The following is a 23762-nucleotide window of genomic DNA, read 5'->3' as shown; positions in this document are numbered from 1 at the left end:
GAGGTGAGGGAATCCTTTTTGGTGATTTAACCCCCAATTCCAACCCTTGATGCTGAGTGCCAAGCAGAGAGGTATTTTTATAGTTTTTGGTAAGGACTTATTCTTCTGTTGTTTGGATACTTCATAATAGTTTTGGGTGATACAACAGATTTGGGTATCAATCCAATACAAAACTGTTACATGATCATTATTGGCCATACCATTGCTGATACTTTAAATGTTCAAGATTGTCGAATGATGACATTTTTTATCACAACTACAACCAGACAAAAACACAGAACGACGGTGTAACAATATCAATTACATTTTAAAGTATTTCTTACTATTGGCTCTGATTTATATATTTAGTTTTTGCCAGTAAAGCCCTCCTGTGTCCAGGGACTTACCGTATTTCCTCAGTTTGTAAACCATAACCTAAACCACAAAATAATTTTTGATAATACAAAATATCGATCTAGCAACTTTAGTATTGAATATATGCTAATACTATACTTGTTATCGTTATTTGCATCAATCCAACCACCTTTTGTTTACATTCAAGAGCTCTAGCTTGGGTTAGCATATCTTCCTAAGGTGTGTAGTGTAACATATTTAGCTATCCCACGATCTCCAGTGATAATGCTACTTATAAGAAAAAGTTTATTTGCCGCCATGGAGGCAAGGATTGATGACTTAGATGCTGCTTTGCACTGTGGGAGGAAGTTAGCCGCTAGCGACAATTTTACATTGCGCTGAGGACGCGTTTGTTCACTTGTCGCTGTTTAATTTGCTTGACACAGCTCGAATGTGTCATCAATAAAAGCTCAGACATGGACTCAATTTATATCATTTATATCGTCTATATCCCGCAAACCCGACTCTGTACCGTACGTTTACGAATGTTCCATACTGAAAAATATGATTACTAATGTGTTAGACGCCTAAACATACGTGTTCACCTCCAATTTTACAGACTACCATTTTTGCCCTTTACATGTAAATAATTTCAAAAAAACTTACAAATTGAAACTTGTCAAAATTGCATATTTACACTCCAAAAACTAATTTGCCATCAAACTGCAAGAACCTTTTTGTAAACATCCCAGGAGAGTGAAAGCTTGTAAAAACAGAAACTCCATTCTGTTTCATGTGGTCAGGTCATGGTGTCTAATATCTTGTTCCGTAAATGGCAGTCATTTCCTGAATGGGCGTGTCAGTGGGCGTTGCTAAGTGGATGCTATCTGTCTACGTGTTCACAGCCTTTGTCCTTTGTATTCCGCTGTGTGACAACACTGAGCTTTACGGTGTTGACAGCAAGCTAATAGGAAACCTATTAAAAGGTCAATATTTTGCAAAAGGCTAAAGGAGGGCGTTCTTGCTCTCAAATCAATGTCTGGACATTTTCGGAAGACTCCTACATGCTTACACATACAGTAAATGCACCTGTTGCTTTTAGTAAGCATCAAGCCACAGTGTGCATGACTTATGGCGATAAGACACGCAATAATTTTTTTTGTTTGAACCTTTGAAACCTGTGTGTGTGTCGGTACAGGAATGCTCCTGGCTCTTGATCAACTCAGCTCATGTTGTCAAACCGGTTTATGTGTAATGGCTTGCTGCCCAACCCTAAAAAGTACAAAAGCCTAGGTAGTGCTCAGTGTGTCTTGGACTGCTCAAGTAAAACAAACTCACCTTTTTATATGTGGTTGTAAGTATGCGCTTTAGCTGCCAGTGTGGCGTTGGGAAGGAGCACTAGTTAGCAAAGCGTAGCCGTACGGGAGACCGAACCAGAAAATGACTGCTCGGTCGTTCCGGTTTCGGAAGCCTTCGCTGCAGCGGCGATCAGAGGTGCACAAGCACCAGACGCAACATTGGATACCTTTACAGACCTGCAGCCTCTTCTTCAAAGTAGGTCTGATAATGGCTAAGCAGTTTGTTCCTTGACCAGCGTCAACAACTATTACCACACTTTGTTTTTTCCTCCCAGCGACTCTGTCTGGTTTGGTTTGACAGCGGCCATAACCTCTCCACTTAAATATAGTGTGCTTTTTATTGTGAGATCATTTTGCTCAGCTGAGGCAAAATTCATTGTTTAAACATTGTTCTATATATATGCTCTCATTATCAGTGTAACAGGCAAAAATAAATACTTGGACTGGTTTGTCAGGTTCCTGTGGGTTTGAAAGCCTCAAATCCAAATAGTAATACACATACAATGAATTGCAGCAGTGTGATGTTGTTTCTAGAACATTTGTCTGCTGTCTTGTCTTCCCTTGTGGCAGGGAGGGAAACATTAGCTAAACCTGTATCTGCCGCCATGATGACTTTCTTCTTTTTGTGAAGTCACTGGGAATCTTTCAAAAGGGAAGAGATGGATTTGATGCAGGTGTGCTCACCAACTGAAGACATGTTGTATGTGACATTTTGGCTAACTTATTTGGATTGGCCAAACGTTAGAAACACTTTCCACACTTCTCAGTATGATGTACTGCAGTTCTACACCACAACATACTACAATATAGTATGTATAGTATACACTTGTCAATGAACATTAAACCTTAGAATCTATAGGTAGGATCTAGCGCTGTTTTTTTTGGCCATCTCACGATTGCAATTTTTGAGCTGACGATTCAATTCAAGATTGATTCTTAATTCAACATGATTCTTGTAATACAGTATATTATTTGGTATGTAAATGATAATAAAACCTTTTAAAACAGGTTTCAGGTTACAAAAGCTCCTATTGACTGCTGCTGCAATGTTGACCTAAAAAACATATTTTAAAAAAATGTATTTTGACAATTTTATTTACAAAAGTCACAAAATAATAATAATAATTTTAATAATCAATCTAATAAAAGAAAATCGAGCAACCCAAACTCTAACCCAATCCCAGTTTTACAGGACTGAGTTTAAAAATGTACAAAGCAATTGAGAAGACATACGAATACAATACTTATTAATAAATACAATACTAAACAAGGAAAACTTAGACAAACTTTATTGATGCCCAAGTCAAATTGTTTGACACAAAAAATATTAAAATGGTAGCAATAATAATATAAGTGATAGTTGTTTCATGTTTTCAAAGTTTTTAAAAAAAAAAAAGATTTTAAAAAAAGAAAAATGTCGGAATCCCCACCTCCCAAATTTTTTTTTTCATAACCAGTTCTTAAAAAATATGAATCTATTTAGAATCTGAATAAATAAAAATCGTGATTCTGGTGTGAATCAATTTTTTTGAGCACTCCTACTAGGACTTATGGAATATCTCATTAAACGTGGTACCATTAAATTTGAATCTGAACAACATTGCAGTCGGACTATTCAACCAAGCTTGCTCCCAGTAGGTCACAAAAACACAGCTGGACAATTCTTTCTGACCTTGTGCAATAAAAATAATGTTTGTTTTATGCCATGTTATGTTTATCACACCACTATGTGCAATGTTTACACTATGTGCATGTCTGTTACTGTTATCAGAAATGCTGACTACAAACCTTTATCTATACTCAAACTGCAGCCCTGTGCTGATCTATTTTTTTTGCTGAGAAAATTGCATGTATTTGTTTTTCCTGTATATATTTTCCTTATTTTTACCTTAATTTGTGTTTAATTTACACAATCCATGCCCTTTGCTGCTGTAATGCTGTAAATTTCCCTGTTGTGGGATAAATAAAGGATTATCTCATCTTCGGCGTGGCGAAGTTGGTAGAGTGGCTGTGCCAGCAATCGGAGGGTTGCTGGTTACTGGGGTTCAATCCCCACCTTCTACCATCCTAGTCACGTCCGTTGTGTCCTTGGGCAAGACACTTCACCCTTGCTCCTGATGGCTGCTGGTTAGCGCCTTGCATGGCAGCTCCCGCCATCAGTGTGTGAATGTGTGTGTGAATGGATGAATGTGGAAATACTGTCAAAGCGCTTTGAGTACCTTGAAGGTAGAAAAGCGCTATACAAGTATAACCCATTTATCATTATTTATTTATCTTATTGTCTTGTGTTTTTTTAGGAGCTGGAGAAGAGAAGAAGAGTGGAAGATGCCTACAAATCTGCTGTGTACGAACTAAAGAAAAAGTCGCAATACGGCGGTCCTGACTATGAGGCAAGATGGCGTTGCCTCATTGATTAGAAACAATTTTCGGTGAATTAGTGATTCCCAACTTTACTGAATACTGTTGTCCTTGTCCAGGAGGGGCCCAACAGTCTGATCAAAGAGGATGAGTTCTTCGATGCAGTGGAAGCTGCCCTCGACAGACAAGACAAGATAGAGGAGCAGGTGCGATGTTGGCTCACATCCACTTTTGAGTTGATGCATTTTATGATGACACTCTTAGCCTGTCTTCATGCGTCACCTTCTTATTGCTTCCTATTGTGCATCCATTTGTATGAACACGGGGCCTATTCTGGGCAGCTAGAGAGGTGAATGGTTTAGACTGCAGGGCAAGACTGAAGGCAGGTTGAATACCTCTGATGGACAAGGAGAGTGTATGAACTGCTCACCCAAGCAATGGATAAATGGAATTCTGATATATATACTGTACTTCAGAGCCTGACCTACTGCTAGTGTAGCTTATTTATGAGCTGATCAAAATGTTGGACACATTTCGTATTGGTACTTTACATTAGGGCTGTCGATTTATATTTGTAATCTCGTACAGTAATCCCTCGTTTATTGCTTTTAATTGGTTGCGGACATGACCACGATGAAAGAATTTCCACAAAGTAGGAATAATTATTTATAAATTGAATATTTCCATAGCTATAGAAATATAAAAATGGTTTAATTCCTTCTAAATACAATTTTTAACATTGTGGCAGCCCACTGTAGTATAGTTAGGATTTTATCGATACAAATATTGATATTTCCTATCGATACCGGTATTCATCGGCACTCTTATCTGTCTATGTATATAGTGTAAAAAAGATGTGAAAAAATTATTTCTTTATTGCCTTTTTTATTTGCACAAGAGGTTGTACACCACCAACATCATGTAACATCCCACAGCAGGATAGCCTTTTATCAACACCTGATTTTTAAGTCTAAAACAAGTCAACTATGTTTGCAGTGCAAGGTTCAATGCAGTTGTTATGTCATCATATTGTAAAGACCACACAGATTCATTACTATGTTTATATTCATTACAACTAATACTCAGCTGTAAACAATGTTTTTGTATGGCATTCATGTGCAGAGCTCAGACCTTTTACATGATACATCATATAAAATAAATCATATAAATCAATATTACATTTTTCACTTTTTTTAGTGAATTTACATTGGCCTGTGGATTACTGGATTGCTAGCAGTACGGTTGATGAAGCGCGGTAGTGGTGGTCGTGAGTAAAGCGCGTTCACTTCAAACTGACACTAACTCTAATATTAGTTTGGGACTTTTGAGGAGGAAATATTGTTTGTTGGTTTTGTGTTATGTTGGTTTTGTGTGGTGTTGCTTCCTTATTTGTGATTATTCCAAGCTGATTGACAGATCATACCCGTGTCTTTAATTATGACCTTTAGAAATACTAATAGCCGTATAATTTGTCTAGAATTCGAACGGTCTTCCTGGACCGAACTGATTAGGAACCGGTACCAGAAAAATACCTGTACTTGGTATACATCACTACCCTGTAGTCCACTCTTTCCATCCAATAAAGTCATGCTCCTTGTAGCCACAATACTGAACAGCATGATCTGATTGGTCTCAGTGGTTAATACTACTTTGGTATAGATATTTTTAGTTAATTTAAACATTTCTATGCTTGAAAATGCTTAACTTAGAGCAAACAGTCATATAATATGCTTGAAAAAATGAGTACAATTAAAGCTACAAGCAGCATTGAGCGGGCCCTCGCCCCCGTTGCTCTGAGGGATTCACGTGAGTCGGCCGGCAAGCATGACGCTTGTGGTCACGTCCTTGCACGCCCTGACCCACAGCCAAAAATTACAGGACCCCCAAAATATAATTTTTTCACCATACCTGACACGCCTGCAAAATATGGGGACATTCGTGCATATTAAGGGCCTCCAAAAAGGCGTCTAAATATATAGAAGGAAAAACACAGCAATTTCAATACGGCCCTTGCGGGGCTCTGCATCGCCCCTGCAGGGTTTGCTCCGCTGCTCAGGCTGAAATTAAATTAAATAAAGCCACTTCAAACTATCATCAGCATTTGTAGCAACTGACCAAGATCTTTGACATACTTTGTTAAAGTACAACTCTTTTTTTTCGCCCAAAAAAATCGAAGCGAAGTTTGGCGGCATACCACGCCCACATCTTATCGCAAAAGAAAAATGTGTTCACAATTTATCATCGCCTACATGTGTGGTATCTGTCATTTTAACCATGACTCATTTGGTCTACGGCCCTGGAAGGAGTTTGTTAAAGTAGGACACCTTTTTTTGGCCGAAGAACTGAAGATGAAAACCAAGCAGGCCGACTTTCTGTTCAGTTTTAGGTATGGATTCCTGAGACTTTTATGTGCGTCCCGTCGTGATGGATGTTTCCTGCTGTGCTTGTGTCGATATTTTTTTCCAATTTTAAAGGTGGCGCTAGAGCCAATTTTGAAATTTTATTTTCAGGGTGCCCAAAATCTAAAATTTTGGGCCATACCTGACGCCCCTGCAAAATGCATGTTAAGGGCCTCAAAAAGGCGTCCAAACATATAGAATAAAAAAGACAGCAATTTCAATCGGGTCCTTGCGGTACTCTGCATCGCCCCTGCAGGGCTTGCAGGGGCGATGCTGCTCTAGCCTTGAAAAAACAAAAAAATCTGTGATGTGGCAAAAACGCAGTATTGTGTTTTAGCGAGGGACGACTGTAATTATCAATTAGTTTAGTCGATTAATTTAGTAATCAGATGTAACACACTCAATAGCCTCAATGTGTATTTTAGGGAAAATACCATATTTTTTTGCCTGCCATATCATTGATACATTTTTTCCTAATGAATGCACATCATCAAAATGCACTTTTAACATGTGTGAATTATAACACAAAAAAAGTATTTTTGCTTTGCTGACACAAAGATTATAACACCCATGCTCTCATGTGTACTCCATGCAGTGGCTGTGCCAAAACTGTCATTTTTATTAGTTATACTTATTAAACCAGGGGTGCCCACACATTTTCTCCAGGCGAGCTACTTTTCAATTGACCAAGTCGAGGGGATCTACCTCATTCTTATATATAATTTATATTTATTTGTTTATTAATGAGACGTTTTTGTTAACAAGTTAAAGGTGTTTAATGATAATACAAGCATGTTTAACACATATAGATTCCTTTCTTTCATGAAGACAAGAATATAAGTTGGTGTATTACCTGATTCTGATGACTTGCATTAATTGGATTCAGCAGTAGTGATGATAACGTCCGCATTTTCAAATGGCTTGCTAGCTTGTGCACGCCAGCTTTCTGAGACTCTTATTTTGTTACCTCAGGCAGGATGAAGCGGCGCTTTTATTGTGAAGATAGGAACTGTGCAGTCGGTCTTTAGAGTTTTGACGGCAGGTACAGCGCGAGAGTCTGTTGAAATAAAAAGTGTTTCTCGCCTTTCTGTCTGTCATTTTTTCTTAATAATGATCTCGTAACAGCCAGCATCATCTCACAAGATCCTCGAGTGCTGTGAATGTCTATCAAGTGACGAAAGTGACGTCTTGGTGAAGATTGATAATCGCTAATTTTTAGGTCAATTTTTTAAAAACCTGGCTGGCGATCGACCGATTGCTCGCGATCGGTAGCTGCATTAAACCATTAATTGAAGCAGCCAAATACAAATCAAAGCTTTTTTCCATCTTTTTTTCTTTCTAATCAAAATTATCGAGTTAATTGATTAATCTTTGATGCCCAACTTTATATATTGTATCCCACTACATTGAGTCATCACTGAGTTTTTTTGTGCACAGATTAATGTGGAATTTGGATCATGTTTCGTAAAACCGTACTTGATGTCTGTATTTGATTTTTTTTTTTTTTTCATAGATTAAATGTCATGGTTTAAACCAGTGGTTCTCAACCTTTTTTCAGTGATGTACCCCCTGTGAACATTTTTTTAATTTAAGTACCCCCTAATCAGAGCAAAGCATTTTTGGTTGAAAAAAAAAGATAAAGAAGTAAAATACAGCACTATGTCATCAGTTTCTGATTTATTAAATTGTATAACAGCGCAAAATATTGCTCATTTGTAGTGGTCTTTCTTGAACTATTTGGAAAAAAAGATATAAAAATAACTAAAAACTTGTTGAAAAATAAACAAGTGATTCAATTATAAATAAAGATTTCTACACATAGAAGTAATCATCAACTTAAAGTGCCCTCTTTGGGGATTGTAATAGAGATCCATCTGGATTCATGAACTTCATTCTCAACATTTCTTCACAAAAAAAGAAATCTTTAACATCAATATTTATGGAACATGTCCACATGTCTCAGCTGCATTACTGCTACGCTTTAACCAAGCCTCCATTGTTTTCTACATGGATAGTTGATTGACAGTTGGTGCCGTGTGGCACCGCCAGGTAGGGTGAAACCATCATGGCATGGGGGAAACTCTGGCTTTATGGTAATGAATGGAATAGCCTACTTGATTAGATGTTCAGTTTATGAACTTACATTCATATATTGTCGAAGTATTATTCAATAAATATATTTATAAAGGATTTTTGAATTGTTGCTATTTATAGAATATTTAAAAAAAATCTCACGTACCCCTTGGCATACATTCAAGTAACCCCAGGGGTACGCGTACCCCCATTTGAGAACCACTGGTTTAAACAATCGGTGCATTACTAGTCTATTAATGTATATGCATAATTGAACACCCTAAAGATAAAATCAGAGGGACCTGCCGAGGATTTCGCTAGCGATGTTTCCTACCTATGCTCACTAATATGTTGGGTTAAATGCAGAATCTAGTTAGCATTCTGTCTAATCAAACTCTTGTCCCCCTCAGTGCCAGTCAGAGAAGGTCAGGATCCCCCGACTGACTCCAGTCCCTCCAGGCGATGTCTTTTCCAGCATCGGCACACACCGCTTCGCTGCCAAGGTTCTAGAGTCCGCTTATATCTTCTCATGTTCTTCCCTGCCTCTAAAATTCACTTTTTATCATGTGATATATGGCTACCTTTAACCTAAATAATCACGAGCTGATGATTCTTTCCTCTGGCTTTTTGCTTTTGCTGCTTCTCTCGCTCTGTTTTATTCTTCATTCTCATCCTAATGTCTGCTGCACAGGCGCATAGCTATTCCTCTTCCCTTTCCTCTGTCGAGCTTGTCAGTGCTTCAGATGACATTCACAGATTCAGCGCTCAGGTACTGTCGGAAGGATTTGCTGGGAAACCCTTTTTTTTTCTTGACTCCTCCCCTGCATTAGCAAACACTCCTTGCAGAATTGTATACTTAATGCACGCGTTGGCAGCCTTCAGCAGGTTGAAGCGTTGAATCATTAATTCAATAAGTCACGGAGCCTAATATTTTGTATGTTTGCTTACTTTTTAATGTTTGCTCCACACATTCTCAGCACGTCTGTGATAACGTTCCTGCTACTGGGTGCCAGCTACACTGCTACATCCCATTAACTTAAACATTCACTGTAGAAACAATTAAATCAATACCATTTGTAAGGAAAAAAGGTAGGACTGAAGGTACTTAATATTTTGCATTATTCGATTATGTGGCAAATTCATCAATTATTATGTTTGTTATTATATATTTGTTTCACCGAATCTGTGCCATTTGTTTGGTGTACCTCTCAAAAAAACTCCACTCTAAATCTGTTGTCTCGGGACACTCCTACTACAGTGGAACCTCGATATACTCACCCCTCTAATTGCAAACTTTTCGATTTACGAACCTTTATGCCGCAGCCTTTTTGTAGAGGGTTTAGCCACCTTGTCACATTCTGTTTACACATCCATTACTCAGCTGCCACTTCTCAGTGCTTCAGTGTGTGTTTCTTTTCTCGCCATTCGCCAACTTTGTCTACTGTATTTTGATTACTCTACATGGGTACAAAAAAGCCAACAAATCAACCTGGAAAGAAGGAGGGAATTGCTATAGACTTAAGACTTAAACAGGAGAGGTAACCCCAGAAAAAGAGGACTCTCTTTCGGCGCAGTAACATGCTGCCCCTCCTCCCCGCCCCCTACTCTTTCTGTCTCCGCATCATGTCTCTGCCTTGAATCCGTTCGCCACCTCTTGTCTGATGTCTGATGCATGCCACAAACATTCAGGGACAGCAAGGTGAAGAAGTGTTTACTTTTTTTTATTTTTATTGAAGCAACATAGTTTACGTTTTTGAGAGCACCTAAAGAGAATTTTGTGTGTGGGTTGACTGTTCAACTTGCCGTTGTTTTGAAAATAACAGATTGTTGAGCCGTGACCCCCTTGACATTATAGTCTCTTCAAAGTGTGCATTACTTTTCGAAAATTGGGACGTTTGTCCAGACTAAAACCAGTTGTTAATGTTTACATTCTTACGGAGAACTACTATTCAAACTTTTTGTTTTTTGAACCATGTTTAGGAACAAATTATGTTCGTACATCGAGGTTCCACTGTGATAACATAAAAGTGCAGTAACATCACATCACATCAGTAAGATGAGGATAAACAAATAAATCACATTTTGACTAATCACGGAATGATACCAAATTGCATATGTTTCCCTCGGCACTAACAGTTCAAAAGAGAAACTTTTTTTTTCCTGAGGGTTGCCTCATATAAACGCTGAGCACTGCATGATAATTCCCCACAAACAGTCCTCTTTCAGGAAATATGAACCACAATAACTGTAATCAATATGTCTGCTAGGTGGAGGAGATGGTGCAGAATCATATGACGTACTCTCTTCAGGACATGGGCGGAGATGCAAACTGGCAGCTGGTCATCGAGGAAGGAGAGATGAAGGTGAGCAGCTGAGTATGAGTCATCTTGTTTGTTGGGTTACCTGTAGACTTACCCAACATCCTTCACTTTTTTGCAAATATGAGCGATATGAATGTAACATGCATCAAAGTATAAGGAAAAACCATTATACAAGGCTAATGCTTAGTTTGAATTTGATTGTTGTTTTGCCAAAATTAATACTACCTAGTGTTGAGGCCCAAGACTGTATACATATACAATATATATATATATATATATATATATATATATATATATATATATATATATATATATATATATATATATATATATATATATATATATATATATATATATATATATATATATATATATATATATATATATACACACATACACTATATTGACAAAAGTATTTGGCCACCCATCCAAATGATGATGATCAGGTGTCCTAATCACTTGGCCCGGCCACAGGTGTATAAAATCAAGCACTTAGGCATGAAGACTGTTTCTACAAACATTTGTGAAAGAATGGGCCGCTCTCAGGAGCTCAGTGATTTCCAGCGTGGAACTGTCATAGGATGCCACCTGTGCAACAAATCCAGTCGTGAAATTTCCTCACTCCTTAATATTCCAAAGTCAACTGTCGGCTTTATTATAAGAAAAGTGAAGAGTTTGGGAACAACAGCAACTCAGCCACAAAGTGGTAGGCCACGTAAACTGACAGAGAGGGGTCAGCGGATGCTGAAGCGCATAGTGCAAAGAGGTCGCCGACTTTCTGCACAATCAGTTGCTACAGAGCTCCAAACTTCATGTGACCTTCCAATTAGCCCACGTACAGTATGTAGAGAGCTTCATGGAATGGGTTTCCATGGCCGAGCAGCTCCATCTAAGCCATACATCACCAAGTCCAATGCAAAGCGTTGGATGCAGTGGTGTAAAGCACGTCGCTACTGGACTCTAGAGCAGTAGAGACGCGTTCTCTGGAGTGATGAATCACACTTTTCCATCTGGCAATCTGATGGACGAGTCTGGTTCTGGAGTTTGCCAGAAGAACGGTACATTTTGGACTGCACTGTGACGAGTGTGAAATTTGGTGGAGGAGGAATTATGGTATGGGGTTGTTTTTCAGGAGTTGGGCTTGGCCCCTTAGTTCCAGTGAAAGGAATTTTGAATGCTGCAGGATACCAAAACATTTTGGACAATTCCATGCTCCCAACCTTGTGGGAACAGTTTGTGCTGTCATGTTGGAATCCTCTTCCAACATGACTGCACAAAGAAAGGTCCATAAAGACATGGATGACAGTGTCTGGTGTGGATGAACTTGACTGGCCTGCACAGAGTCTTGACCTGAACCCGATAGAACACCATTGGGATGAATTAGAACGGAGACTGAGAGCCAGGCCTTCTCGACCAACATCAGTGTGTGACCTCACCAATGCGATTTTGGAAGAATGGTGGAAAATTCCTATAAACACACTCCACAACCTTGTGGACAGCCTTCCCAGAAGTGTTGAATCTGTAATAGCTACAAAAGGCGGACCAACATCATATTGAACCCTATGGGTTAGGAATGGGATGGCACTTCAACTTCATATGTGAGTCAAGGCAGGTGGCCAAATACTTTTGGCAATATAGTGTGCGTGTGTATATATATATATATATATATATATATATATATATATATATATATATATATATATATATATATATATATATATATATATATATATATATATATATATATATATATATATATATATATATATACACACACACATATACACACGTATATATACACACATATACACACATATATATATACACACACATATATATATATATATATATATATATATATATATATATATATATATATATATATATATATATATATATATATATACACACATTTACATACACACACATATATCTATATATATGTGTGTGTGTGAATGTGTGTATGTATAAGTGTATATATCCATCTATCCATTATATAATATATATTTTTTCCCCCCAATATTAACCAGGTGTACAGGAGGGAAGTGGAGGAGAACGGGATCGTGTTGGATCCTCTCAAAGCGACACATTCTGTCAAAGGGGTGACAGGACATGAGGTGTGCCATTACTTCTGGGACACTGCAGTGCGCATGGACTGGGAGAGTATGTTTGTTTGTTTTTAATGGAGTCTATATTTGACATGCTTAAACAACATTACTCATCGAAAATGTCCTCCTCAGCCACAATTGAAAACTTCAACGTCGTGGAAACGCTCTCCGACAACGCCGTTATCGTTTATCAGACACACAAGGTAAATCTTCATGTATTTCTCTTCCGCATGTTGGCGGTAGTTATTAATAACTGGTGGGAGGACCAGTCTTTTTCATTTCAAGAGCATGTGCCTTAGTTTTCCCATGAGCTTTTGAGTCACTATGTTAGGTTTTTTTTTTTTTGGCCTGCAACACATTCTAAAGACAAAATAAAAACATCCCGCAATAGAACATTACACAAAAAACTACAATATGCAATTTTCGGAGAAATTGCGTGTGAATGCTGAAATGCGCAAGCCGAACTTAAATGCTATTGTTTGCATGCGTCAAGTAATAAATAAATAAATGATAAATGGGTTGTACTTGTATAGCGCTTTTCTACCTTCAAGGTACTCAAAGCGCTTTGACAGTATTTCCACATTTACCCATTCACACACACATTCACACACTGATGGCGGGAGCTGCCATGCAAGGCGCTAACCAGCAGCCATCAGAGGCAAAGGGTGAAGTGTCTTGCCCAAGGACACAACGGACGTGACTAGGAAGGTAGAAGGTGGGAATTGAACCCCAGTAACCAGCAACACTCCGATTGCTGGCACAGCCACTCTACCAACTTCGCCACGCCGTCCCAATTCATATGACTGTGAAGCATACGCATGTAAAATTAGTCTATGCATGCTAACTAGGGGTGTGGTAAAAAATCGATTTGAATATCGATTCTCATTTTTCAAAAATTGTTTTTTATTTTTTATTTATTTTTTTCATTTTTTATTTTTATTTTTTATGTATTTATTTTTTTCATTTTTTATTTTTATTTTTTATTAATCAATCCAACAAAATAATACAAAGCAATACCATAACAATGCAATCCAATTCCAAAACCAAACCCGACCTAGCAACAGTCAGAACTGCAATAAACAGAGCAATTGAGAGGAGACACAAACACGACACAGAACAATCCAAAAGTAGTGAAACAAAAATGAATATAATCAACAACAGTATCAATATTAGTTACAATTTCAACATAGCAGTGATTAAAAATCCCTCATTGACATTATCATTAGACATTTACAAAAAAATAAAAATGAACAATAGTGTCACAGTGGCTTACACTTGCATCCCATCTCATAAGCTTGACAACACACTGTGTCCAATATTTTCACAAAGATAAAATAAGTGATATTTTTGGTTCATTTAATAGTTAAAACAAATTTACATTATTGCAATCAGTTGATAAAACATTGCCCTTTACAATTATAAAAGCTTTTTACAAAAATCTACAACTCTGCTTGCATGTCAGCAGACTGGGGTAGATCCTGCTGAAATCCTATGTATTGAATGAATAAAGAATTGTTTTGAATCGGAAAAATATCGTTTTTGAATCGAGTATCGCGTTGAATCGAAAAAATCGATTTATAATCGAGTCGTGACCCCAAGAATCGATATTGAATCGAATCGTGGGACACCCAAAGATTCGCAGCCCTAATGCTAACAGTTAGTGTTTGTCGAGTACCTAGTTATATGACTCTGGGGTGTTCGGCTGCATAATTGGCTAAAAAAGTTAGCATGCTATTGTTAGTATACTCGAATGCTAAAGTTTGCATGTGTCAAGTACCAAGCTATATTATATGACTTGAGGGGTTTGGCTTTACAATCAGCAAAAAAAGTTAGCATGTTAGAATGCTAACATTAGCACTCTAAATATTAACATGTGTTGAGTACCAAGTCATAAGACTCTGAGGTGTTCAGATATAAAATTGGCCAGAAAATGTATTGCATTAACTTTGGCATGTTGTAAAATACCAAGTCATATGACTAAGGTGTTCGGCTGTAAAATTAGCTAAAAAAGTTAGCTTGCTAATGTTGATAATGCTGCTTGAGGCTGAGCCAATCAGTTGCCATGATACTGAACAGAGCAGTTTGATTGTTTTGGTCTATTCTAGGGGCCAATACTTCTGTAGTATTGGTATTTTGGTTCATTTAGCCATTTTTATGCTTGAAAATGCTTAATTTAGGGTAAAATGATGTGGAATAAACTTCAATCAATCAATCAATCAATCAATGTTTATTTATATAGCCCTAAATCACAAGTGTCTCAAAGGGCTGCACAAGCCACAACGACATCCTCGGTTCAGATCCCACATCAGGGTAAGGAAAAACTCAACCCAGTGGGATGACAATGAAAAACCTTGGAGAGGACCGCAGGTGTGAATGAATGATGGGTTTTTAACATGTAAAGCGACTTTGGGTACTTAGAAAAGCGCTATATAAATCTCAGGTATTATTATTATTATTATTATTAGATGTGGGTAACCCCCCCCCCCCCCCCTCCTTTAGGGCGGGGGGTCAAACTTTGTTGCCACAAAGCCGAGATGTGGATGTTGTGTTCAGGTAGTTTAGCACAAATAAAATAACCTATATTGTTTTGAATCTTTAATGTAGAAAATGTATCAAAGTGGCCCCTGCATCTTTCAATTTTTATTTATTTATTTTTATCTATGCGGATCTGTCTGGAAAGAATTGGACAGCCCTGCTCTATGTAATAACTGGTGGGAGTGAGTAATCAGTGTAATTTGAATGATAATGTGGACGTGCATGTACTTGTGAGCAAGCTGACTTTGTAGACTTTCAATGCATTTCTATTATTCTGGTGGCAGGAGTGAACACATTCATGACTTTTTTTAGTCATTGAGCATGTGCCTAATGATCGCCTAGCAGGAAGGCGTCATTAATCATTGTCTGACATTCATACATTCATTTTGCATTGTTAACTTTGATTTTAATGTACACATAATGGGAACCTTTTTTCACATTTGAATCAGTACTGGCAATCAATACCTGTACTCAACTCAACTCATTGCCGATAATGTTGTGTGTGTTCAAACACGTTGTTCTTATATAACATTTAAAACTAAGCTGGACTGTCCAATTGTTTTCTTACATGTTTGAGTCTCATTTGCTAGTTCTATATTGGGACTTTGAATGCAGTTGCCATTCCAAGACGTTAGATGGCAGTGGTGTATTGACTAAGGTGTGTTTTCCATAGTCAGGAAGTAGTCTTTGCCGTTAAGCTGATAAATGTGTCAATCTTAAGTCTTTTGTTGAGTCCTACAAAGTGTACTAGTACTCTTATTATACTTATTACTCAACGCCGATTGTCACGTGCATCTTAGTTGTGGTTTTTATTACCAAATTTGGAGGTGTTGAAATCCATCCATTTTCTACCGCTTATTCCCTTCGGGGTCGCGGGGGGCGCTGGAGCCTATCTCAGCTGCAATCGGGCGGAAGGTGGGGTACACCCTGGACAAGTCGCCACCTCATCGCAGGGCCAACACAGATAGACAGACAACATTCACACTCACATTCACAAACTAGGGCCAATTTAGTGTTGCTAATCAACCTATCCCCAGGTGCATGTCTTTGGAGGTGGGAGGAAGCTAAAATCGTCATGTAAAATTGCTAACGCTAATTGATAGCATGTCCATGGCAAATCCAGTGTAAATTAGCATGGAGCTAATGCATTTTGAAAAAAGTGGAGTCTTACTGTACTTTTGAGCACATTCTTCTTGGTTTATTGCCTTAGAAAATGGTAACAATACCCAGTGGTAGTCCGGCTGAGTCCGCTCTGACTGCTTGTTTCCAAGATTTTAGATGAATCGGTACTTGATCGTACAACAGACTTCAGTCGGTGCCAATAAAAGTACAGAATTCATTACCCATCCTTGGTTATATTGCATGCGATGCCTTCTATTGCCAACATTGTGTGTGTTTGTGTTGTAGAGGGTGTGGCCTGCCTCTCAGAGAGACGTCCTCTATGTGTCAGCCATTCGGAAGATTCTGGCGACCAATGAAAACGATCCCGACACCTGGCTGGTCTGCAACTTCTCTGTGGACCACGACAAAGCGCTGGTAAGCTCACCGTAACGTGAAATCGTGTTAGCAAGCCAGCAGTTGTGTGCTTCTCTGTTCTGTTGTTGATTGTCGCCGCAGTGTTCATGCTATGACCTTTTTTTTTCTGTCCAGCCCACAAACCGCTGCGTGCGGGCCAAAATCAACGTCGCCATGATCTGCCAAACTCTGGTCAGCCCACCAGAGGGCGACAAAGAGATCAGCAGGGATAACATTCTGTGTCGGATCACATACGTTGCTAACGGTGAGTGCATGTTACTGCGTAGTACTTTGTTTTCATGATCTAAACAAGCCCTAGACTTTTAAGTGAGGCTCGGCAACACATCCTCAGTGTCACCCGAAAAGTCCTGCCTTTGAAATAAAAGCATGTCAGTGAAGTGAAGTGAAGTGAATTACATTTATATAGCGCTTTTTCTCAAGTGACTCAAAGTGCTTTACATAGTGAAACCCAATATCTAAGTTACATTCAAACCAGTGTGGGTGGCACTGGGAGCAGGTGGGTAAAGTGTCTTGCCCAAGGACACAACGGCAGTGACTAGGATGGCGGAAGCGGGGATCGAACCTGCAACCCTCAAGTTGCTGGCACGGCCGCTCTACCAACCGAGCTATACCGCCCCAGTAAAATAAGTCTTTCCACCAGCACACCTCCATGTGGAGTTAAGTGTGCGCTCATGAACCATATTATTTTATAACTTGTACTTTGCTATTTTACTCTTTATATGTGTATGTACGCGTGTTGGCATATATACTATGCTTCTATTGTGAAATGACTTCCGGTGCACCTGTAGTGATTCAGTCTGGATGGCCACTTTACAAATAACAGCAGTAATGTAAAGTTTATGTTACTGCTGTATATTCCTTGTGAAACAGACATATTTCCCCTTATTAATTAATTTCCTATATTTTATCTTACGTAATGTTGTTCTCCTTTATTTTCCCAATATTATGTTCCTCTATATTTCCCTTAACTTTCCCTATTATTTTACTTAACTCTCATATATTTCCCTTATCTTCACCTATTATTTCCCTTATTTCCCCCTATTTCCTTTATTATGTCCCCTATATTTACTGTATTTTCCCCAATAGTTCCTTTAATTTCCCTAATATTTTGCTTATATTCCTTTATTTTACCTAATCATTTCCCTTATATTTCCTTTATTTTCCCCGATAGTTTATTCATTGTCCTCTATTTTTCCCTTTACTTCCCTTATTGTTATCCTTATCTAGCTTAATTTCCTTTATATTTTCTCTAATTATTTCCCTTATCTTCCACTATTATGGCATTTAATTGTCTCTATATGTTCCCCTTTATTTATCCTATATTTTCCCTTACAATTTCTCTTAGTTACCCCTGTTTTTACCTAATATTTTCCTTAATTTACCTTATATGTTCCCCTTAATATTTCCCTTATTTTCTTGTATATGTTTTATACGTCCAGTATATTTTACTTAGTCTTCCCTATAATTTCCTTATTTTTCCCTAATATTTACCCGCATTTTTTCTGAATTTCCCTTAATATCCCATTTGTTTTTTCCCCTAATATCCTCTCTAATTTTCCCCTTATATTTCCTTTAATGTCAACTACTTTCTCCTTATTTTCCATGCATGTTCTCTTTCTAAATGCAAATACTGACAGTATGCATTAATTAATGTCCACCCCTGGCAGGATTATAATACCTCCGCCCATCAGTTCCTAACCCTCCACAAACCAGGAAGTAATCTGCTAACTAAGAAACAAACACAACAATTGCACCAGATTTCCCTTAACTTTCCTACATCTCCTTTAATTTCCTGCAATGTTATCCTTATTTTCCCTAATATTTATTCCCTAATAATTTTCCTTATATTTCCCTCATCTTCCACTATTATTTCACTTATTTTATTTTATATATTTCCCTTAATCTCCCTTATAATTTCCCCTAATATTTCCCTTATTCTCCCCATGATTTCCTTATTTTTCCCTAATATTGTCCTTAATTTACCCTAATTTTCACCTATTTTTTCCCTTATTTCCTCCTACATTTTCTTAAATTTTCCCTATATTTTATTTAGTCTCCCCCATCATTTCCTCATTTTTCCCTAATATTTCCCTTCATTTCCCCTATATTTTTCTTTAATCTCCCATATTTTTTCCCTAATATTCTGGGGGGGGCAGTATAGCTCGGGTGGTAGAGCAGCCGTGCCAGCAACTTGAGGGTTGCAGGTTCGATCCCTGCTTCCGCCATCCTAGTCACTGCCGTTGTGTCCTTGGGCAAGACACTTTACCCACCTGCTCCCAGTGCCACCCACACTGGTTTAAATGTAACTTAGATATTGGGTAGTCAGGTGCGGCGTATAGTCCGGAAATTACGGTAAATGTAATTCACTTCACTTCACTTCACTATTCATTCTAATTTACCCCCCATATTCCCCTTATTGTCAGCTCTTTGCTCCGCCCATCAGTTCCTAACGCTCCACAAACCAGGAAGTAATCTGCTAAGTAGGAAACAAACACAAAAAGTGCACTAGATTTCCCTTAACTTTCCTTATTTTGCTTAATTTCCTTTACATTTTCCCTAATAATTTTCCTTATATTTCCCTCATCTTCCACTATTATTTCACTTAATCTCCCATGTATTTCCCCTAATTTTTCCCTTATTCTCCTCATAATTTCTCTATTTTTCCCTAATATTTTCCCTACTTTACCTTATTATTTCACTTATTTTCTTCTATATTTTCCCTTATGCATCCCTTATTTTCCCCTGAAAAACCTCTTAATTTTCCCCTAATTTTCCTAATTCTCCCCATACTTTCCTTATGTTTCCTTAAGATTTTACTTAATTCACCCTATAATTTCTCCTAATATTCCCCCTATGATTTCCCTTATTTCCTCCTACATTTTCTTCAATTTTCCCAAAATTTTATATACCGTATTTTTCGGAGTATAAGTCGCTCCGGAGTATAAGTCGCACCTGCCGAAAATGCATATTAAAGAAGGAAAAAAACATATAAGTCGCACTGGAGTATATGTCGCATTTTTGGGGGAACTTTATTTGATAAAACCCAACACCAAAAATAGACATTTGAAAGGCAATTTAAAATAAATAAAGAATAGTGAACAACAGGCTGAATAAGTGTACGTTATATGAGGCATAAATAACCAACTGAAAACGTGCCTGGTATGTTAACGTAACATATTATGGTAAGAGTCATTCAAATAACTATAACATATAGAACATGCTATATGTTTACCAAACAATCTGTCACTCCTAATCGCTAAATCCCATGAAATCTTATACGTCTAGTCTCTTACGTGAATGAGCTAAATAATACTATTTGATATTTTACGGTAATGTGTTAATAATTTCACACATAAGTCGCTCCTGAGTATAAGTCGCACCCCCGGCCAAACTATGAAAAAACTGCGACTTATAGTCCGAAAAATACGGTAGTCTCCCCCATAATTTCCAAATTTTTCCCTAATATTTCCCTTCATTTCCCCTATATTTTACTTTAATCTCCCATATTTCTCCCTCATATTCCCTCTAATTTCCCCCTATATTCCAGCTCCTCCCATCAGTTCCTAACGCACCACAACCCAGTAGGAAACAAACTACACTGTTCCGTAGCCTTGGTGGAGGTTTGAGTCCACATTTCAGTCCTCATGAGATCCTGGCCAAAGAATCCCAGTTTTAGAGAACTTCCTCAACACGGCAGAAGACACAAACGGGATATTTGCTCATTGAGTTCTCTCTCACAGTCAACCCAGGAGGTTGGGCTCCGGCCTCGGTCCTGCGAGCCGTGGCCAAGAGAGAATACCCCAAGTTCCTGAAACGTTTCACCTCCTACGTGCAGGAGAAGACGACGGGGAAGAACATCTTGTTCTGAGAGGTAACATCCTCACATCTGATGCTCCATCACGCGCTCACGTGTCTTCACTCCTCAGAGAGGACAGCTTGGCCAACTTTGCAAGAAGCTGCGTGAAGTTTGCTCTCCATGCCAGACTGAGCAGGTCCTGGAGCCTCCTGGAACACGAAGCTGGCTTGAATCTTCAGTATTTGTCCTTCCAGCTTCATCTGTGGCTCAACTTCCTTTTCTTGTAGATACTTTTTGTACATTTCCCATGATTATTACATATACTTGTCGTGTTTTGTTTTTTTATTGGGGAGGGGGGCCTAACTACTAGCATGGCCGCTACTTGTCCGCTGCTACAAACTGGAACGTCCCTTCTAGTGACGACTGCGGTCTGAGGGAAGGCCGGGCGTTTCTTTTCCCCTTCCTACGGCGACGTATTGTACAGAGAAGTTAGTTTACCAAAGTGCGAAATGTGAATCGACTGTTAAACACGCTGGGGTTAGACGACGGTAACCATGGAAACTTGAAGTCTCGTTGACACGTGGATGATATTTCAGTAGGAGATAATTATTCCTGTCAAAATCATGTTAATTTCTTTTCGTGTGTCGGCCCCTTTTAGCCCTGAGCGTCAAATTATTTGACAAACAAAGTCGGAATCACCTTGGACCGCAATTTAGCTTTCCAACGCTAAGAATGACATTTTGTGACACGCTGCCGTGCAGTGACTGAGAGTATGGAACTACCCCTAAGGAGGCCTTAGACCGTCTGGTGATTGTTACGCTAAAACCACCACATGTGCATTTATCAACACTCGAGTGCGTGTGTGTGTGTGTATGTGTGCATGTGTGTGTGTGTGTCGGGGTGGGAAGGTCAGCATTTCACATCATGATCTTACCTCAAGATTACTCCCTTTTTTTTTTTTTGTCATCAAATATTGTCTGCATTGTCATCAGATTAATTATGCGAGGAGGCGGAGCTTAGGAAGGATCCGGACGATTAACGCGCAAGCTCGACTCGTGAAGAAAATAGTACGTGTTTTTATTCATTTGGATGTCGTGTCACTAATCCTCACACTTTGTATGTTTCTAAGTCGTACATCAGAAGTGTTATTTGCACTAAATGTAATGCAAGTCGACAATGTTCTGTAAATTAAAATTGCTACACAACAAAAATGTGCTGTGGTGGGATTTTTTTTTAATAAAAAAAATTAAATGTATCCGTATTTATACTTCGCTTTCTTTCAGACCACTTTGGTTGTCTTGAATTAAGTTACATTTGCCCCCAAAAAAGTTTTTCATACTGTATATACTCCTTAAATTAGCTTTAAATGGTTAAGTGAAAAAACAATTAACATTGAAAAGGTATTTTTTCAACCCACTTTGATGTTAACTAACGTGTATTTACATTTGATTTTTGATTGAAAAAAAAAACCAAAACATTTTTACAGTAGTTTTGGGGAAATTGACAAGTTTTGGTTAATATTTTACCAATGCCAATCAGCATAGCACATCTCTAAAAATGTATTAAATGTTTTTATGGCAAAAAATAAATTACCATGAATTTTCTAAATAAATTATTAAATTTAGTTGTATTTTCGTCTGCCCAAAATGTTATAAAACCATGCAATTTGAGTAGAATAGTTTTAAGATTTTTACCATGTGTGCCAAAATGATCATGTTATTCCAATATATTTATATTTCCATTTATGCCCCCAAAAATTTGGAAATATTACACAATTCCTAAATATTTAAATTAGTAAATAATTTAAAAACATTTTATTTCCATGTACTCAAAGCATAAGTTAATTACATTTATATATTTAAATTATGTATTGAATAATAATTTTAAACAATCAATTCGTGCCAAGCTGTTAAAATCACAATTTCAAAATATTTAAATAATTTTAAAATATTTAATTTTCCATATATTCAAAAACAATTCTGAAAGTTCTAACTACCATGCAATTTGTATTTAAATAATTTCAAAAATGTTTTGTTTCTCCTGTGCCAAAAAAAAGTTACATTTATTACCCCTTAATTTCTAAATACAATTTTTTTTTTTTCCATTTATGCCAAATAAATTAAAAAGCTATACCATAATTATGACACCATTTTTGAATATTTTGATAATTTATTAGATCATTTAAAAAATGTGTTATTGTCATACATGCCAAGAAAAGATGAGACTAATGTGACTTTATTCAGAGGGGTCTCCTAAATAAATATGCATTTTCTATACATTCAGTGATTTCTCTCAGCAAATGGTAAAATATTGTTTCACATAATAAATTATGGCAATGACTTGACAGAATCCTGGTACTAATAAACATTGATAGCTGGAAATATTTGCAAAGAAGACCGCTTGATGATTTTCAGAGGCGGTAATTAAAGAATAAAACTGCGTTCCTGCAAGGAAACAAAGAAAAAAAGGATCAACAATGCGGTTTGTTTGGTATCAAAGTGCGTGATCGCTCATCAAAGTTTGTGCTTTTCAATACAAGTCGGACTTGAATATTCATGTCCTGCTTTTGCATCTTCAACTAGAGTCCAAAAGTGCAGATTTGAAATAAATCCTTCATTTAACATCCAAGTCTTTCCTTACTTTGCTTTGCAGCGGCACGTGTCAGCTCCCACAATGGTGTGTGTGTGTGTGTGTGTGTGTGTGTGTGTGTGTGTGTGTGTGTGTGTGAAACACCGTGCAGTCCCGTGTTGTCACTGTAAACATTTCTCACCATCAGCAACTGCAAGTCTTCATGTTCAGCGCAATAAAATGGATCTCAGACAAATATACAGCAGGGATCTTGATGGCACTGCGTGGCTGTGTGCGCTGGTCACATGGTGATGATGTCACATGACGTCCGTCCGGTCCTCTTTACGTGTTGGCAAGGAGAAGAATGGAGCAGCAGT

General features: G+C 37.8%; 2 protein-coding genes across 9 annotated transcripts in view; one reads left to right on the top strand and one right to left on the bottom strand.

Annotated features, from left to right (window-relative positions):
- Positions 1–22045, top strand: part of LOC133652300 (ceramide transfer protein-like) — a 50312-nt gene extending 28267 nt beyond the window's left edge. For 2 of the 3 annotated variants that reach the window (XM_062050892.1, XM_062050891.1), the window contains exons 8-18: positions 3989–4081; positions 4169–4255; positions 8932–9024; positions 9213–9290; positions 10789–10884; positions 12873–13005; positions 13083–13153; positions 16893–17021; positions 17136–17265; positions 20762–20892; positions 20948–22045. In XM_062050892.1, coding sequence (XP_061906876.1) covers positions 3989–4081; positions 4169–4255; positions 8932–9024; positions 9213–9290; positions 10789–10884; positions 12873–13005; positions 13083–13153; positions 16893–17021; positions 17136–17265; positions 20762–20889 — 1038 coding nt within the window. In that variant the 3' untranslated portion in view covers positions 20890–20892; positions 20948–22045. The remainder of the gene's footprint in view (positions 1–3988; positions 4082–4168; positions 4256–8931; positions 9025–9212; positions 9291–10788; positions 10885–12872; positions 13006–13082; positions 13154–16892; positions 17022–17135; positions 17266–20761; positions 20893–20947) is intronic. The other variant, XM_062050893.1, reaches the window with a different exon arrangement.
- Positions 22046–23036: 991 nt separating this feature from the next.
- Positions 23037–23762, bottom strand: part of pip5k1bb (phosphatidylinositol-4-phosphate 5-kinase, type I, beta b) — a 93264-nt gene continuing 92538 nt past the window's right edge. For 5 of the 6 annotated variants that reach the window (XM_062050889.1, XM_062050887.1, XM_062050885.1 and 2 more), the window contains exon 15: positions 23037–23762. This exon is cut by the window's right edge and continues 31 nt beyond it. The gene's annotated coding sequence lies outside the window, so the exon portion shown is untranslated. The other variant, XR_009826561.1, reaches the window with a different exon arrangement.

Source organism: Entelurus aequoreus, linkage group LG06 (genome assembly GCF_033978785.1).
Source record: "Entelurus aequoreus isolate RoL-2023_Sb linkage group LG06, RoL_Eaeq_v1.1, whole genome shotgun sequence".
In the NCBI taxonomy this organism is placed as follows: Eukaryota; Metazoa; Chordata; class Actinopteri; order Syngnathiformes; family Syngnathidae; genus Entelurus; species Entelurus aequoreus.
The sequence above is the reverse complement of the archived record's forward strand: the minus strand, read 5'-3'. Positions and strand labels throughout refer to the sequence as shown.